The following is a 15,440-nucleotide window of genomic DNA, read 5'->3' on the forward strand; positions in this document are numbered from 1 at the left end:
TTCCATCCTGTGGCATTTGCAGGCATATTTTTAATATGACAGGAGAAAAAGGCCTTCCCATAAACCAGCTCTGACTCTTTTGCTGGAATACAGCTGCTCTGCCTTTTTGGTTGTTGCCATGCTAACAACAGAGTTTTTTCCACAGGTGAAAGTTAAAAGTGCGAGTAAAATAATGTTGCATTTTTGCGATCTGAAAAATTGTTTTGTATGCAAGTTACTGTTGTCCAAATAAATCATAGTAATAAATTGTTTTTGGTGTGTAAAGGCCTTAACTCGTTATAAGTACTGGACAGAGAAAATGAACACTGCATGATCACAGTATTACTTAGGCAGTGCCTGTCTTCACATGTATAATAAAACAGATAATGCCATTTAAATGGAAAGTTCCTTTGTATATGTACCAGTAATTCTAGTTCTTGCTCACCTGCTTAGCTGCGAGGACGTCTTGGGCAATGTTCAGTTCAATCATAGATCTTGACCTGTTTTTTAACATTACCATTTACCATACCAAACTTGCTTTTTTGAGATTATTTAACTTTGTGCAGCAAAGTTCTGCTTACTAGAAAAACTGATTGCAGAATGTTACCTCAGATTTTTTACAGTGTATGTGTACATATTTCTATACTGTGGTCTATTTACACAAAGTTAGGTTAGTTCATTATTTGGGTGACGTATGTGCTCCCAAATGTTTACGCTGCTGCACTGACGTTGAACCTTGTGCTTGCACTGGGTCGGTATGACCAACAGGTCAAAACAAGTTCAGAACAAAGTGACCGCTGTGCCCTGATTGGTGTTCTTGCTTTGCACTTCTTTTGTTTTGACATGTTACGTTTTATATACACAAAAACCAAAAGGAACAACAGATTTCCCCTAATGTAGTGGAGTAAAAAGTCAGATGTTTGACTTTGAAATGTAGTGGAGTAAAAAGTCAGATGTTTGACTTTGAAATGTAGTGGAGTAAAAAGTCAGATGTTTGACTTTGAAATGTAGTGGACTGAAAGAAAAAGTCACCCAAAATGGAAATAGTTAAGTAAAGTACAGATACACAAAAAAACTTCTTAAGTACAGTAACAAATGACTTAGTTACTGTCCACCACTGATAAATGTTTTCTTTGCAATCTATTCCAGACACAATAGAACACAAGTGGAAGCTTTTAAGAAGAAATGTGCATGGTAAATGGGATACAATCAGGAAAACCCCACTGGCACTGAGCTATGGAAAACCCTTAAAGGAAATGGAAACTGAAAGTGGTTTTTAAATGCCATGGAAAATTCATAGATCTCATCCAGAGGAGGGGGCGTGGAGGTGGCGTGACTAGCCGAAGCCTATAAAACACTGAAGAATACAGTTCCTCACACCGACGAGCTAAAGAGTCTCCACAGCTCAGAGAGAACCTGACTAATCTTCAAGGGATGAAAACCATCCAGCTTCCCACCATAAACCTTAGGAGGAAGAGTAAAGGTGAGAAGAGTCCTTTGTTTTAGTTGTGTTTTTGGCAGATTTAATGTGACCTCCACTCCGTTTAGTCTACCAGCTGTCTCGTCTGATGTGAACCGTTATAGCAGAGCTATGAAACGATGGAAAACTGCAATAATATGAACAATGCAGTTTTTTTTAATCAGTTGGCTGTTGAATATTAATCTCCTTGTAATCAACATCGCGAGATCTCTTCACTGTTAAAGTGAATCAGTATACACTGATAGTCTGATAGAAACCCTGCATATGAAAAACGGGGACACAAAGCGACAGAGAAGTCAAATGTGTTTCATGTGGTTCAACGCAGTCTTGCTGAGTCAGAGTCAGAGTCGCAGACAGAGATGTGCGCGTTTCCTCGCGTTCACATTCACACTAACGGGATTTATCAGACGCCCGGTTTTGTCACGCCACGCAGGCAGATGAACAGCTGCCAAGTCTAATCTGTGGGTTAGACGAGCAAGTCGGAGCTGATCAGAGCGTGGGGGAGCTTTTCGGGCTGATTCAGAAGGACGTGTGTGTGCGCGCTGCAGCGCCTGCGATGCGCCTTTTGTTTGAGAGTCCTGGTTTCGTTGCTGGTTTTAATGCTCCTTTGTGCATAAAGCTGGAGGCGCACCGTGGAAAAGCACCGCGTGCTCCGTGATTTGTGGCGCAGGTTTGTGGGTTTATAGACTGTGATTTTTACAGATGTGCTGGAGTCGCCTGAAGCTCTCAGCGCTTCCCTTTGCGCAGCGATGTCGACCGAGCAGACCGAGAAGTCTTCCAACGGCGCGGGAGGCGAGAAACGCAAGAACAAGATTAGATTCCCAGACCGAATGAGAATTACGGGCCTTAAGAAGCGCCATAAGCATAAACCTCCAGGTACCGCCTTCAGGATTTCTATTGAACTGACGTCATTGTCATGTATGTATATGAAATGCATTTTTTTTCTATCAATGTGATCAATCGTTCAGTCATTACACATTCTATTCAATTGACACCTTTCATAAAGGTTCTGGAGTTCTGTAACATATAATATTGAACCAAATTCTGATATTATCAACCAAAAATTCAGCCTTAGAATTTGTATAAAAATGGCATATTTTATAAAATTATACAATATTATTTCTGAAGTTCTGTGATGTGCTATTAATCATTTGATGCTGAATTGACTGGCTTTCAGTGTTGCAGTAGTATCCTTTCTTTTTCTTTCTTGTAGCTTCTGATAAAAAAAAAAAAAACGTCTGTTTGATCAAATTTTTCTTTTGCGTATGAAATTTAAGGTTCATTAAAGTGTATCAAATATAGAATTTCAAGTTGAAGCAATATATGAATCACCCGTGGTCTTGTTCATGCCTGCACAGCCCATTGCTTTCCTGCTGTTACACACCCATGTCAGCTCATAGGGGTTGATCACGAGCTGATTAGTTAAATCATGTGTGCGTCATCAGGAAAAAAACTGGTTTGGGAATTTTTTTTTGGAAAAACTTGTGGGCCCAATGTGATATTCCTACTTTAGGGCCACATCCACCCCAATCCTATTTTTCTGCATGCAGGAATTAAAAAGGAATAAATATTTAGCATGTTTGGATCTTTAAAAAGTAATTCTCTAGTCTCTGTGATTTTTCTATAAACAATATTGAACACATGTTACGTTCATTCTCGGGCTCTCAGGTGGCTTGTGGGCCCTAAGAAACTGCTTGAACAATAGAATAATAAAAGTTTTCACACTCTTATTGAATTTACAGTGTTTTTTTGTGTTGTAAAGCAAGAAAGGGAAAAAAATAATGTCAAATATTTTTCTGTCTGTAATGTAATCCTGCAACCACAAAATTCAAGAGAAATACAAATAGATAAGTATTAGGAAAAATAACAGGAAAAAACTTACAAAAACCCTGGTTGTAAAATTGTGCACATCCCTACAACTAATATTTTGGTAAAAGACATTTGCAGTAAGTTTTTAAGTAAACGAGACTTCACACCTTTTTAAAGTTGCTTCAAAAGTTTTTTTTATGGGATTGAGTTCTGGGCTCTCACTGCGCCGTTCATAGACAGTGATCTTCCTTTTTAAAACCATTGGTTGACTTAAATGTGAGGTTTGAATGGTTATTATGTTGGCTTTCTGGCAGAGGCCAGCAAAATGTGTGCCAAAATATCTTTATTCACTATTACTTTTACCTTATTAATCTTCTGGAGATGTTTTGTCAGGTCGTTATGTAACCTAGCTATCCCAGAAGGATGAAAATGTGAAGAAGAGCTATATTAACAGCTGATTTATATATGTTGTCAATCAGAATTCGCGTATGCAACTGGGCAATAAAGCTATCAAAATCGCTGGGGCCCCAGTGCCCCCTCTCACTACCCCACTGCACCCCACTTACACTTTTACATCAATAGTATGCTAATCTGTACAGCTTTTCCTTCTTTTGTACATCAGAAGCTGGCAGAACAATTCTCAACACATTGCCACCTTTTTACTACCCATGGGAAAAGTTTCTGGAGGTGCCACTGCATCCGGGGTATTGTGGGTCCTGTTTGGCAGCAATTAGCCTGAACTTTAATGCACAGCAAGGCAGTGTAACTCCAATGGATTTTTCAAAATTCCCTGACCCCTTTTCTGATTAGTAAATCTACTGCACAGTGATAATGACATTTACATACATAAAAATCCTCCTTCCATTTAGTCTAATAGTGAGCTGTGTTCTTTCAGAAGTTCCAGTGGTCTTGGATTTCAGCCAAAATCTAGAACAAAATCACTTAGCAGAAGCAAGCCAGCATCTGTTAGCACAAGAAGAGCGCCTCTTCAGCTCAGAAGCAGCAGATGAACAGGTACCTTGCACAGGTGGTGAGGAGGACAGACTGCAGAAGGACTATGAGGCTCTGAAGCTGCAGCTGCGAATGGTCATCCATGATTCTTTCAACACGGATAATCAGGCGGCCCTGAAAAGTGCTGTGACTACTATACTTCAGGAGGAGGAACGAGACCATGTCTGGGAGAAGACAGCAAAACATGAACGTCCAGTTTGGAGGCCGATGGAATGCCGAGAGATCCATAACAAACTTCTCCAGATGGTGGTGGAGGTACGGCTTCAGCGGGCAAATGAAGAAGAGAGTGGAGCGGACAAGCTGTCCACCTCCCTAAAGAAAGACATTTGCCGGATGGGCAAGCGCATTCAGAATGACCTGCTACAAGTGGTCAGAGATGTGCAGGGATGTTATCCACCAGAGTTTGACGTGTGCAACATGTACACTCAACTGTACCATCAGGCATTCTCCATGAAACTCCAGGAGTTGACTCAATCCAACACTGAGTTGGAAGACTGCATCTACATACTGAGTTGGATTAACGATTACTATCCAAAGTAAGAGAAACAATACAATGTGTCTTTTGTAATTAATAAAGGCCTTATAATGTAAATGAGACTTAATTTTTCTGTTGTATGCCACCATCTAGAGGTTACCACAGTTTGAAATGTTCAATTATTGCTTTTCAGGGGTGTGTTGCAACAGAAAGAATTACAGTCACACATCAATAGTGAAGCACTAGGACCTTTGTTACCCACAGAAGGTCTTAAGACATTGGAGGAGCAGTATCTATCACACAAAGAGGTAATGTGAAGCATCAGTTCAAGATGACATGAGTTTATTTATTAAATATCTGCATATAATCCCATACTCACTATTTACAATCTACAGTGCACATTATGTTTATATTAAATGATGTTCCATCTTCTTAGGCTGAGGTCAAGACATCGTTGTCCAGCGCCCTAAAGAAAGAGGAGGAACATTGGCAGACTGGTGAAAAACCTGAACTGATGGATAATTACTACATTTCCCATCTTGCCCTTGATGTCATACATGTACGACCAACCCTGGGTTAACATATCATATGACGTATATGTCACATTATATGTTTGTCATACATGGATTAATTTTCTTTACAGCATAGGCTCTAAATCAGTTGGCTTGCTACTCTATAGGCCCACCTGTCTGGACCAAAAAGTTTCATTATAGCATGAACTTCTCATTTTATAGCTTGTTGATGGAGCGATTAAAGAGGCTGTGACTATTTTGGGCAATGAGGATAAAGCTCAGAGGATTCTGTTTCAGCTGTCCAGCTTTCTTGCAAGGTAAGATACCAGTGTCCCAAACCTAAAATCCTTTGCAGCTCTATAGCTCCCGTATGTCCTTTTACTACAAAGTTGGCATGTTCACATTGGCAAATAGAGAGCTATACTTAAACACTACCATTGACCACTGTCCTTTCATATGACAACAAACAAACAGGGTCCCTGGATGAACAAAGAGAAATAAATAAAATCAAATTATTTGTCTGCAAGATCGATTCTCAACCTAATATCAGAGAAAATCTCTCTATTCTAATCTCTCTATTTGCCTTTGAGAAAATAAATGATCTCTGTTTCATCCCTCTTGGTTCTCAATTTTCAAAATGTGTATGCCACAGGGAAAATATGTTTGAACAAATATGTTTTCTCTCACAGCTATAAGAAATCTATTAAGGAACTTCTCAAAGGGAAGAACAAGGACATTTCTGATATACTGAAGGCCAATCTGGTCAGCATCAAGCAATTAAGGTGAGACCAAAAAAAAAAAAAAAACAAATATTAATAATTTGTAAGTCCTGCAACAGTAGCTTGGGTAAAATGTCCACATTCTGATCAGTTGAAGGAGCCAAATCTAATCTTGACAAATTTACTTTAAATGTATGGTCTAATTAATTTAACTTGGATCATTGCATTCCTGGGATTTACTGCCCCAGAGATATCTGGGATCAGTTGATATAACATTTTGTCATTGAAAACAATTTATAGTATAACATTTTTGGCCAGCTTTGTTTGTTTTTTTCATGTCTGATGTTCTTTTCTACTATCAAGTCAATGTTGAATACTGTTGCTTTGTTTTAATGGGTATTGTTATTACTGTTGAGATAATACTATTATTATTATTATTAATAATAATAATAATAATAATAATAATAATAAGATAATAATAATAAGAAGAAGAATAAAAAGAAGACCAGCAACAACAAAACTGACTGCTGTTCCAGTTTATTTTCGAAACCTGTTTGCTGATTTACCTCTATGTGTATGATCAACTAATGTACAGGTATAGTTTACTGTTACAGTAAATAGACACTGACATAAATAGGCATACATGATGCTTTATACACAATTATCTCATCAGACTTTAGTATGAACTATAGAGCTTCATAAAATTCAGGAACTAAAATGTGAGTAGTGTCATGGTGTAGTTTAATTTTAGAGTAATACGAAAAACTGGTTGCTGTCTAACTATACTTAAAATGTTTATCTACCTGTGAAGATGTTGCTCTGTGAAACATGACACAAGTACAAAACAAAGTATTTATATCTGCAGGGAATACATAAAGGCAAGAGAAAATCTTCCAGAGGATGTGAAAGGAACCTGGCTGTCCACTGTAGCAGATCTGAGAGAATCCTGTCACAGATACTTCCTTAGCACCATACACAAGGAGCTCAAGGTAGCTAAAAATAAGGTGTTTCTAAACTAATAGCTGGCTGTGTTCTCACAGCCTGCAGCGAAATATGTGATGAAATCCAAACTGTGCTGTATAGCAATATCATGCTCTAAATGAGTTACATTGTATTACACTGACATATATTTCATGCATTATAATGTTGTGATGTAAGTATCTAGTCAATTCTACTCTGTCAGTTTAGCAGGATGCAAGATTACTGTTAATTTGCTAAATTTAACAAACTCGAAAAAAATAAAAAAATACAGCATGTGCAAAAGTCATAGCACATAACATTTATATTTTCAAATAAAGAGAAATTCTGCATTAAAATTTGCAGCATCAATGCCATATTCATGTTTGTTCCCTGTAGAGGATTTTCATATTTGATTTGACTTTGGGATTGTTCAAACCTTTACACATAAGTGTAATATACCTCATCTACACAGCGGCATTACCAAAAGCTGTGGACTCAGGCCTGGTTTTCAAGCAGCCATAATATTACTGGAGATCTCCTCACTGCTCTGGAGGATCAGACAACACGTATCACATTCCTAAAGCCTGCCTGCATGGAGGTGAGTATCAAAACTCTAAACTGATTAACCAGGTCAGAAACTTAGGATTTCTGGGTACTTTTGTTTCTTAGTGTATGTGTTAAAATAGTCCTAAAGTCAGGAAACAACTGTGTGTAGGAGCTGTTGAGTCAGCTGCATACTGAGGTGATGATGGAATATGTGAGGAGGATGCTGAAGAGGAAAGTGAAACTGAAAGAGAAGGGCGAGCAGGAGACAGCTGCAACTTTTCTGTGTGAGGACAGCGCCAGAATCAATGCACTATTTATCAGAACCGTGAGTACATGAATTATATACACTAAAACCTAAACTTATTCTTAATTATGTTAACCAAAGATCAATGCATCAGTCTTCACAGTGTCACGTTTTTTCAGAGAAACAAATATAGTGAACAAATAGTGAATATAAACACACAGACTGTGGGCCTGTGGGCCTAGTGTATTACAGCCTTCTCTAGCCTGAGCTAAATGCGCCTTCTTTAGCTTGGCTTTAATTTTCCTAAATGTGACCAAGTTGAAAAGAAAACCTAATTCATTTAGTTTCGAAAGGGAAAATCACATTTTGAGGGTGTTTTTCCTTTTTCTAGAGTCCCAAGAGTATTTGCTTTTAGCCTTCCAGATCCACCAAATTATACGGAAGCATGTACACAAACATCTACCCATATAAACATTCCCTGCATTTTCCCTGCTTTGCTCTGGACTAAACCCATAAATCAGCAGCTCACCAAAACCACAGGCATTCCTTTTCTCCTCTCTAATGCCACTATAAGCATTAAACTGAAAGTTCAGTTTTGTTTTGGGTTTTTTGGGTTTTTTTTCCAAACACGTAGCCAGGAAAGGTCTGTTGAAAATCTGCACACATTGGAAAATAATTTTTATACTTTTGGGCTCATGTAACAAGGAGGCAGCAAGCATGCCGAAATGAAGAGTACAGGAGTGTCCTTGAAAATCAAATCAAGAAAATCAAATGAAGAAAAAGTAAAAAAAAAAAAAACAAAGGGAAGTAACACAACACAACACACGCACAGTATTTACAGGACAAAACTAGGTCACAAACTATCAGCAGTGCTAGACAGTGAACTTAGGGTAGAAAAGAACTATAAATACACACAGCATTGAGGAGATAGGATAGACATCACTCCAAATGGGTATGATGACAATCTATAGTTAAACAACGGAAATGAGATGGGCTGCGTCCAAAACTGCATGCTACCATATTAAATAGCATGTCACAATAGTACCCCACCAATATCAGCACAGTATGTGTTGTATGTATAATACTGTACTCTAGTTTTGGACATAGCTTGGGGCAAAATCTGACCAGGGAAACCATGACAGTTCATAAGTTATGACAATTAATAACCATGACAGTGATGAGGATGTCTATGTGATCTTTGCAACTTGTGAATGTTCATGTTCTAAGCAGAGCATGCCAGGTCTTCCTGAAAACACAATGGTATATGTGCTAATAAACTGCCTAGTGGACTTAAAAACGATGAGGAGGAAACAGATGGAAGGCCTTATTCTATAGAAGAGCCGAGTGCGGGGCCTGCTTTAAGAATGCTGATGTCAGAAGCAGTTGTGTGAATTTGACTGGTAAAACAGGTATAGGGTAATGCAGGGAGGAGACAGGGAGCCTATACTTATATAATGCTTAATTTAGTTTGTTAAATAAATGAAGCCTATTTGTGGAAAATGTGTCTCTGAACAGATTGTCACTCTTCTACCGCAGGGGTCTAAAGAGAAATGGCTGTCCAATGTCTTACCCAAAATGTCAGAGGTATTGAGGCTGCAGGACGCAGGGTCACTTCAGCTAGAGATAGTTACATTAGCAAGAACCTACCCAGATATAAGGTGAGTAAAGTACACAGACAGGTTGGTGCTAGAAATTGTGCCAAATCCTATCTGCACATAGCTACAACTATTCAATTTCCATGTTTACAAGTGACTAATGTTCAGTTAAAGGAACACCCTGTGATTTAGAACAGCGAAGCTGCTTTTCAAGCTGGATTAGTTTTATCAGATGGATAAATGCAATTTGTAAGGCATTTGTATGGGATTTCTTGTAATTTTGTAATCTTGTAATAACACAAATATCCCTGACTGAATCTTCATAGCCAGATAAGTACATCAAAGTTACTTGATGGGTGCAACATTCAATAGCCATAACAGCACAGCACAAGGCAAGCAGGGCAATGAAGAAGAAAGAGAAAATGCAGCATTGGCTTTTAGTTTATAGTAGAACTTTAGTGAGGATAAAGGAGCATTCGTGCTTCCTTTTAGCAGTATATGCCTTGTCCTAAAGTAGGCAAGAAGAATTGTTGTCTGTTATCAACTTTGTCACATTATCTGAGGGAGCAGCTTCCCATTTCCTTCAACTTGATCCTTCAACAAGACCTAATCAAAACCAGTTTAAGGATTTGTGTTGTGGAACTTTTAAAACACATTTTTTCATAGGTGTGACAACACACTATGGTCAGCTTTCTGGACAGGGATTTAGCTTAGTTAAAATTTTCCTTGAATAGAACGTTGTCTCCATTCAGAATGCTGTATAGTCCATCTCTAAGATTAATCCCTGTCTGGGATTATCATTAACAATGAGTGTGTAGTTTTTCTCAAAAGTCCTATAAAACATTCAAACCCTCCATCCAATGAAGAAACACATTTTATCTATTCAGAGATCAGTTGCCACCAGTTGTGCTGTTTTGAAACAATAGACTCAATAAGGAAAAAGAATGCGCTGTCAGATTTCTTTCATACTCCCAGCAGGAATTGTGCCAGTGATTCTGAATCTTTCTTTATAAAATTAAAGTGACAATGGCAACATTTGGTATGGTCAAAACTTTCATTGACATTTTTATGGCTTTTATAGCTTTCTGTGCTGTTTTTCTTCAAAGCATTGATTCAATATGTCATTGTCTATGTTTTCGTCAAAGGAATTTTTACAATAAATGTTTTAATGTTTCAAAGAGTTTGTTGATGTAGGCTATGAAAACAGAAATTGTAATAGCTGATGAATGTGAACCAAAGCCTCTGCTCAACTTCAGCAGAAAATTGTTTATCCCTACCTGAAGTGTTGTGAAAACACTGTAATGTGGGGGGGTCATGTTTTTAGGTATTTTTGTGTCAAGGGGTATAGAAATAGTGTAGGGAAGAGTGTTTTCAAAAGGAATGTTGAAATGGTTTATCTCTTACAGAGAGAGGTGAGCAAAAATAGTTACAGTCTTTCCAAATGGAAAGTGCTCAGACAGCTCCATATGGCAAACAAAAGTGCCATAATGATATCAATGGAACAATAACAACAACAATGCAAGAAAAATAAAATAAACACAATTTCTTCAGTCAGAAAAGCCAAAGGTACACAAATTCCAATAGACATAAAATTAGAGGTAGAAACATTAAACACTCATTATCCATACAATAAAGCTAAGGCAACAGGAAATGACATCATTATGTAAAGAATTTTTATTTCTAAAAGTCAGTTTTATGGAAACAAACTGATGAAAAACAAAATACAGCAATTTTGTTCAGTTCATTGTTTGTGCAGAAATGGAAACACACACACACACACACACACACACACACACACCTACACACACACACACACACACACACACATTTTCTAAGCCGCTTCTCCCTCAGGGTCACGGGGAAATGGAAACAGCTATTTCTTGTTAAGGAAGTTGTTGCCATAGTGATCACATTAACCCTTATCTTCATATTTCTTCTCCCCAGTGAACGCCAAGTCCTTGCCCTTCTGCAGCTAAAGACTAACCTTTCCAGTGAGGATGTACGCAATATTAAAGACAGCCTAATCGAGAACAGAACATCACCAGTCTCTGAGCCTCCACCACCTTTCTTTTGCAATGTGCCTGTTAAAAGAATGCTCATCTAACGGCCTGTTACAAATACAGTATAATCAAATATATGGTACTCTTGAGGGTCTTCTGAAGCTTATAATGTGACATTGTACCTTACTATCTGCTACTAAACCTGCCGTAAAGAGACAGTATTATTACATGCTGTATAATAAATTAAAAAATAAACTGTTTATGGGTTTACAGTAATGATTTTGCCAAGGTGAGTAGTACAGAATACAGGAGCACACTGAAAAATCTATGAGCTGAATCCCTCTTGATTTCTATGACCATTTAATTCAGCAGCAGAATAACAGCTGGCTGACATTCATAGTCATTCTCAAGACTGCACTACAAAAAGGAATCCAGTTACACTGATTATGAAACAGTGTCTAACAAGATCCAGATTTTATGCTTTTGGGCTCATGTAACAAGGAGGCAGCAAGCAGGCTGAAATGAAGAGTACAGGAGTGTCCTTGAAAATCAAATGAAGAAAAAGTAAAAAAAACAAAAAACAAAGGGAAGTAACACAACACAACACACGCACAGTGTTTACAGGACAAAACTAGGTCACAAACTATCAGCAGTGCTAGACAGTGAACTTAGGGTAGAAAAGAACTATAAATACACACAGCACTGAGGAGATAGGATAGACATCACTCCAAATGGGTATGATGACAATCTATAATCTATACAACAGAAATGAGACGGGCTGCGTCCAAAACTGCATGCTACCATATTAAATAGCATGTCAAATAGTACCCCACCAATATCAGTGCAGTATGTATAGTATGTATAATATTGTACTCTAGTTTTGGACATAGCTTGGGGAAAAATCTGACCAGGGAAACCATGACAGTTAATAAGTTATGACAGTTAATAACCATGACAGTTCATAATACTGTGGTGTATTTTTCCACTGGCACTATGTGTTGAGGATGTCTATGTGATCTTTGCAACTTGTGAATGTTCATGTTCTAAGCAGAGCATGCCAGGTCTTCCTGAAAACACAATGGTATATGTGCTAATAAACTGCCTAGTGGGCTTAAAAACAATGAGGAGGAAACAGATGGAAGGCCTTATTCTATAGAAGAGCCGAGTGCGGGGCCTGCTTTAAGAATGCTGATGTCAGAAGCAGTTGTGTGAATTTGACTGGTAAAACAGGTATAGGGTAATGCAGGGAGGAGACAGGGAGCCTATACTTATATAATGCTTAATTTAGTTTGTTAAATGAATTAGATATTTTTTCACATTGTGTTGAAACAGTGTCTAACAAGATCCAGATGTTTATGTAAATGCTTTTAACCAATGGGTAAACTACTAAGGAAGAAAAAGACATTCTTGCATGGGTGTTCCTAGATGAAAATTCTCTTTTAAAAAAAAAAGTAGGAGGAAAATGCTTGCACTGTAAAACCGTCATTTTTCAACTTGAGAGAAGTTGACAGCAGTCATGAATTCAAAGACTTTGAGTCACATACAAGCCCTCTGACAGCTGGGCTTTCATCACTCAATAGCTAGCTATGTGCTTTGCTTCACAACACATCAGACTTAGGAGATGGTGCTTTAAGGGTACTTTAGTAAACAAAATGGTTCTATACACACCCATGAAAACTCAAAAAACCATTTGCATGCCTCATGGTTCTTTGCATTGTGTTGTGTAATGTTTCTATATTGAATGTTTTGAAAACGGTTCTGCTATTGTTATAAATTCAGGCTTGCAAGAGTAGAAGAACTCTTTTTACTGCTATAAAGAGCCATATACAACACAACTGCCATCAGTTTGAAGAACCATTCTATCATGCAAAAAATTATTTAAGCATGCAAGTAATTCTTTGAATGTTCATGATTCTATGTAGAACCATTGTCTTTACAAAAGAACTTTTGAAGAACCAACTTTTTTAGTAGTGTACTATAAAAAGAGCCCATTTTCTGATGTAAGAGAAGCCCTCGCAAAACTGTTCAACATCCTGCTGTTGTGTGTTAGCAGCTTTCAGGCTATGACTGCATTGGTCAACCTTCACAGACATTTTAGCGCTGTGTTTCTATATGCTAATTTTGCAGTCAGAAAGAAAGGAAGTATGAAACATTTCATATGTAATTTGTATGCATTTCTTTTGTGAAACTCCAGCTATAAATGAAACCCCAGTAAGTCTGAAACATCTTCTTATCACATATGACATTTCATTGTGTAATCACATGTTTTACGGGTTTTGTTTAAGTGTTACATGAAAATGTTCATGCATGGCACATTTAGAAATTGAGAGATGTTTGACTGATGGAGCAGAGGAGCTAATATTAAGGTGATTCTGCCAACCACTCCCAAATCAGTGTTTTCTGTTTAGAGCTAGCACATCTGTTATCAAATGTGGTACTCTGCCTTCTGTATTTTTGTTTTGTTTTTTTTGTAAACACTTGTTTGGATGTTTCTTATTTTACAATGTCCTGTATTTCTATATTTTAATAGAAAAATATATATACCTTCTTATTACTGTAAGGATATATGATTTTGTCACAATTGGCCCCTCCCAGTCCTGTCCATGTGTTCCTGTTGTTTTGGTTTTGCCCATGTGTTTGTTTTGGTCCAGCCCCCTCGTTTCATAACTCCACCCCTGATTGTCTCCACCTGTTTCCTGCCTGTCCCTCGTTTACCTTGTGTTATTTAAGCCCTGCGCTTTGCCCTTTGTTTCGCTGGTCTTTGTTGTTTGCATTGGTCTTTGTACTGTTTTTGTACCATTCTGCTGGTTTGATTCTGGGTTCTGTCATGTCTGTCCCCCGATCAATCCATGTTGGCTCTATGACCCTGGACTGTTTGGACTATGACCCTAGATTTGCCCATAATAAACGTCTCTGCAATGTTCATTATGTGAAATATGCTGACATTACAAGATTAAATTGTGATTTTGTGTTGTTTTTTTTGTTTTGTTTTGTGCATTGCTGTATAATTCTTGTGCCCAGACACATGGCATGTTTTCAGATGTGGGGGTGGCCAAAATAATTGAATTATGACTTGAAATAGCACATTTACCCTTGATGTAACTAAATGACAATACCAAAGACACTAAGCGTACACACACACACACACACACACACACACACACATATACACTTACCAGCCACTTTGTTAGGTAAAAGATTAAAGTAAAAGTAAAAGGTTGGAGCCCCTTTTGCCTTCAGAACTGCCTTAATTCTTCATGGCACACTTTCAACACAGTGTTGGAAACATTCCTCAGAGATTTTGGTTGTTTATTTGAGTTATTGTTGCCTTTCTATCATCTCGAACCAGTCTGCCCATTCTCCTCTGAGCTCTCATATTAACAAGGCATTTTTGTCCACACAACTGCCACTCACTGGATGTCTTCTCTTTTTTGGACCATTCTCTGTAAACCCTAGAGATGGTTGTGCATGAAAATCCCAGTAGCTCAGCAGTTTCTGAGATACTCAGTCCAGCCCGTCTGGCACCAACAACCATGCCACATTCAAAGTCACTTAAATCACCTTTCTTCCCCATTCTGATGCTCGGTTTGCACTTCAGCAAGTTGTCTTGACCACCTCTACATGCCTAAATGCACTGAGTTGTGGCCATGTGATTGGCTTATTGGCTATTTGTGTTAACAAGCAATTACCTAATAAAGTGGCCGGTGGGTGTGATTGATGTGTGTGTGTGTGTGTGTGCACGTGTGTGTGTACAGTAAGAGAAAATGAGTTTGAATTGTTCACATGGTGATGATGGTGATATAAGAGTTAGATGACCAAGGAATGTAATGCCTCACAGAACCCATTAAATGAGATGGTTAATGCATAAAAATAAGTTGCCTAATACCCAAGATGTTTTTGCATTACCTTTATCTAACCATTATCAGCATTACATTTAAAACCTCAGAGGATTTGTAAGCTTACTGACTGCTTTGAATAGCAAATAAAATAGCAAATTCTTATTACCACCACTGTGAAGAAATCTGAGCCCTTACATTTCTCTGCAAAGAACCACATTCAAAATGGTTTACATCTCTGCAACTGAATTTTGCAGAAATAAATGTTGATAGC

At 37.9% G+C, this 15,440-nt stretch overlaps 1 protein-coding gene across 1 annotated transcript; it reads left to right on the forward strand.

Annotated features, from left to right (window-relative positions):
* The first annotated feature begins 1,329 nt into the window (after positions 1 to 1,329).
* LOC119263253 (tumor necrosis factor alpha-induced protein 2-like) lies at positions 1,330 to 14,308 on the forward strand. Its single transcript, XM_037538017.1, has 12 exons — positions 1,330 to 1,462; positions 2,162 to 2,335; positions 4,164 to 4,815; positions 4,948 to 5,062; positions 5,191 to 5,313; positions 5,489 to 5,583; positions 5,956 to 6,048; positions 6,851 to 6,974; positions 7,418 to 7,543; positions 7,661 to 7,816; positions 9,272 to 9,393; positions 11,275 to 14,308. The coding sequence occupies exons 1-12, from the start codon at positions 1,414 to 1,416 to the stop codon at positions 11,432 to 11,434; spliced, it is 1,989 nt and encodes a 662-aa protein (XP_037393914.1). The 5' UTR covers positions 1,330 to 1,413; the 3' UTR covers positions 11,435 to 14,308.
* The last annotated feature ends 1,132 nt before the right edge of the window (positions 14,309 to 15,440 follow it).

The sequence above is a fragment of the Pygocentrus nattereri genome, chromosome 4 (assembly GCF_015220715.1).
Source record: "Pygocentrus nattereri isolate fPygNat1 chromosome 4, fPygNat1.pri, whole genome shotgun sequence".
Taxonomy (NCBI): Eukaryota; Metazoa; Chordata; class Actinopteri; order Characiformes; family Serrasalmidae; genus Pygocentrus; species Pygocentrus nattereri.